This window comes from Poecilia latipinna, unplaced genomic scaffold (genome assembly GCF_001443285.1).
Source record: "Poecilia latipinna isolate Pla-1442-1.1 unplaced genomic scaffold, P_latipinna-1.0 Scaffold37, whole genome shotgun sequence".
In the NCBI taxonomy this organism is placed as follows: domain Eukaryota; kingdom Metazoa; phylum Chordata; class Actinopteri; order Cyprinodontiformes; family Poeciliidae; genus Poecilia; species Poecilia latipinna.
Window position 1 is genome coordinate 675,057 of NW_015112653.1, and position 2,926 is coordinate 677,982.

Here is a 2,926-nt window from a genome sequence, read left to right on the forward strand (position 1 = left end):
TTGAATAATAAGCCCCCCCCCCCCCCCCATCTGAAAGTAAACAGTTGTGGTCCTGATGAGAGAAGCAGGAGAAAGGATGGTGGGTGGGGGGTCATTGGCCATGATTCCAACAGGTCAGTCCTGCAGGTGAAAAAGATGCTCAACAGCTCAAATCTGTGCTCCTTGTTCAGTCGTCTTCCTGGCTGAGCAATAATAGATTAGAGAGTTCTCTAAATAAGCATTACCTTAGATAAAGGCATTAATCAATGTACATACACATGTGATATTTGAGAGGACGAGCACTTCATCACATGTACAAGTTTTTGCATGCATAATAAAAAAATCTTGCATGAACAGATCAGTCCCAGTCATCTCTGTAGCGGGCCTATCATAACGCCGCAGCATATGCAGGGTAAGGTTCAAGCTGAGGTTTCCCCATCCCGGGCAGCAAGATGTAGGCTAAGGGCGGCTGGAGTCCCGCCGAGGGCCAGGCCGTACAGTTACACGGGATCATGTACCCCGGGTTACCCGGTGACGGGTGCGAGTGAGTGTGTGTCCCGCCGCCCACGCCGCCAGTCCCGGTAAACGCCGCCGCCCCTCCCGGCGGGTAACCCAAAGGAGAGGCGTAAGGAAAGGAAGGCGGGGAAAGCTCGGTCATCTTGGATCCCAGGTCAAAAAACGAGTACGGGTTCGCTGACATGGACGGGTTGAAGAAGACCCTCGCAGCCGCGGCCGCCGCGGCCGCCGCAGCCTTGTCCGGGTTCCCGATGACGGAGTCGGAGAGCGCTCCTGCGGAAAGTCCGCTAACTTTGAGCGCGTCGTGCTCCCCAAGATTATAGGGCACCGGGAAGGAAAACTTATCTTTTTTCATCAAAGTCTTGGGCTTCCGCCTCGGTCTGTACTTATAGTCTGGATGCTCCTTCATGTGCATCGCCCTGAGCCGCTTGGCTTCGTCGATGAACGGCCTCTTCTCGGACTCCGTGAGAAGTTTCCACTCCGCTCCCAGCCGCTTGCTGATCTCGGAGTTGTGCATCTTCGGGTTCTCCTGAGCCATTTTCCTGCGCTGGGCTCTGGACCAGACCATGAAAGCGTTCATTGGGCGTTTTACGTGATCCATTGGTTTAGACATGCTGCCTCAAACTCTCTCTAAAAGAAAATATAAAGCAAAGTTTAATAACTCATCAAGCAGGCAGAAAAAAAGAAAACAGACACATACACACCTACACACACAAACAAGACAATCAGCTTCATAACAATGTCATTCTTTCAAACTGGTAAGATTACTCACACTAGACTTTAGTTCTTCATCCCACCCGTGGATTATCCGGTGAAATTGTCAAGTTTCTGCGTCCTTATGAATGCTCAAATCTTTCCAGCGTCATAGTGCCATCCAGAGTTGATGCACCTTAAGTGAAAAATGTCGATAATAAAAAAAATAAATAAATAAGGAAAGGTTGTCTTGTTCTCCCTTGTCGCCCGAGACTGTCAGCCTAAACGCGCAGCAGCAGCGTTATACACAAGTGGATGACAGCTCCCGCTTGCCCCATGTGAAATACCGGATTGTGTGTGGCAGGTAGTGAAAGTGGCGCTCACGCATGCGCACTAGAACTAGACCCTTGATTTTTTTTCCCCCCCTTCTCTCTCTTAATTTCCACTGTGACTTTTTGAACATATCTCATCTTTGAGATATTTATCCTTTTTATAACTGAATGTGGAAGTTATTTTCTTAGACGGCGATTATTCATAGGCAACTATGGCTTTATTCTAAGATTTTTTTTTCTAACAGCTGCACATTTAAGCGCATTCATTTACATAAGATCTTTTCCTTTATTAAAAACGAAACATGAGCATCACCTCATTCACTAAAATCTATTTCCAAGAAAGATCTGTCCACTTTGCGCACTTTTCATCCTAAAGGTGTTTTCTCTTCCTCGTGGGTGGCGCTCCCCTCTAAGAAGAAAGGTAAAGAATGGCTCTTTCTTTTTTTTTTCTTTTTTTTTTATATTGTCACTTTTATTTTATTTTTCGCTTAATAAATAAGCAAAAATATCGGGCAGGTCTGAAGTGTTTCTAATCGTGCTCGGTTAAAATTAATTAGTTTCTTGAAATTCCCCCCTCCCTCCCACTTCCACGTTCACTTCAAAGGACCTTCCCAAGGGCAGCGAGTCGACAACTGGAAATTAGGTTGTCCAATATTCAACTAAGCAATTACAGCTATCAGCGGGACCTGTTGCGTAAACTGTAGGTTTTAAGTGGCTTGTTCTGGCACTTTCTCCTGTTGTACATAATTATATGTTCAAAAAAAAAATAGTAAAGAAGCGGCATTGAGCAATATTATAAATGACAAATTAAGCTGCAGGTTGAGCGCTTAAATTAGGATATAAAATTCAATTCACTCCAGTTGTCCTTTTTAACGCTCTGCTCTAATCAGCTTGCACAGTATTACTATTATTATTATTATTATTATTATTATTATTATTATTATTTATTTATTTATTTTTATTTTTTAAATTAAGTTGACAGTAAAAAAAATAAAAATAAAAAAAATCTCTTAACAAGGATTAAAGAGGGATTTATTGCGGCGCACCTTTGTCTCAAGAGGAAACCTGACAAGGTGAGGATGATCCGCGCCAAATTAACAAAAAGGGGCCAGATGAAAGATAGACCTGTTTCCCTCAAAACCGACCCGAGCATCTCTCAACGCCGCGCCTCTCCGCCCCCCCACCCTGTTTTGTCGGCCTTGTCATTCAGCCCCTCGATAACATTCCTGCAGAGAAGCGGCCCACTCCCTCGGCAGGAGCATGTAGCCTCTCATCACACAAGCGTGCAAACACAATTGCATGCGCAGCCTCCTTGCAGTGGTGAAAGTTGTTATCGGAGCAGAAGTGTGTGCCTTCAGGAGGGCCTTCTTTCTTTTTTCATTTTTCCTTTTATTTTTGATAAGCCC

At 44.7% G+C, this 2,926-nt stretch overlaps 1 protein-coding gene across 2 annotated transcripts in view; it reads right to left on the reverse strand.

Annotated features, from left to right (window-relative positions):
• Positions 1–21: 21 nt before the first annotated feature.
• sox21b (SRY-box transcription factor 21b) overlaps positions 22–2,926 on the reverse strand; it is a 7,994-nt gene continuing 5,089 nt past the window's right edge. The window contains exons 4-5 of one of the 2 annotated variants that reach the window (XM_015044845.1): positions 1,268–1,384; positions 22–1,125 (exon numbers count right to left, since the gene is read on the reverse strand). In XM_015044845.1, coding sequence (XP_014900331.1) covers positions 368–1,108 — 741 coding nt within the window. In that variant the 5' untranslated portion in view covers positions 1,109–1,125; positions 1,268–1,384 and the 3' untranslated portion in view covers positions 22–367. Of the gene's footprint in view, positions 1,126–1,267; positions 1,538–2,926 lie in introns of those variants that run through there. The other variant, XM_015044835.1, reaches the window with a different exon arrangement.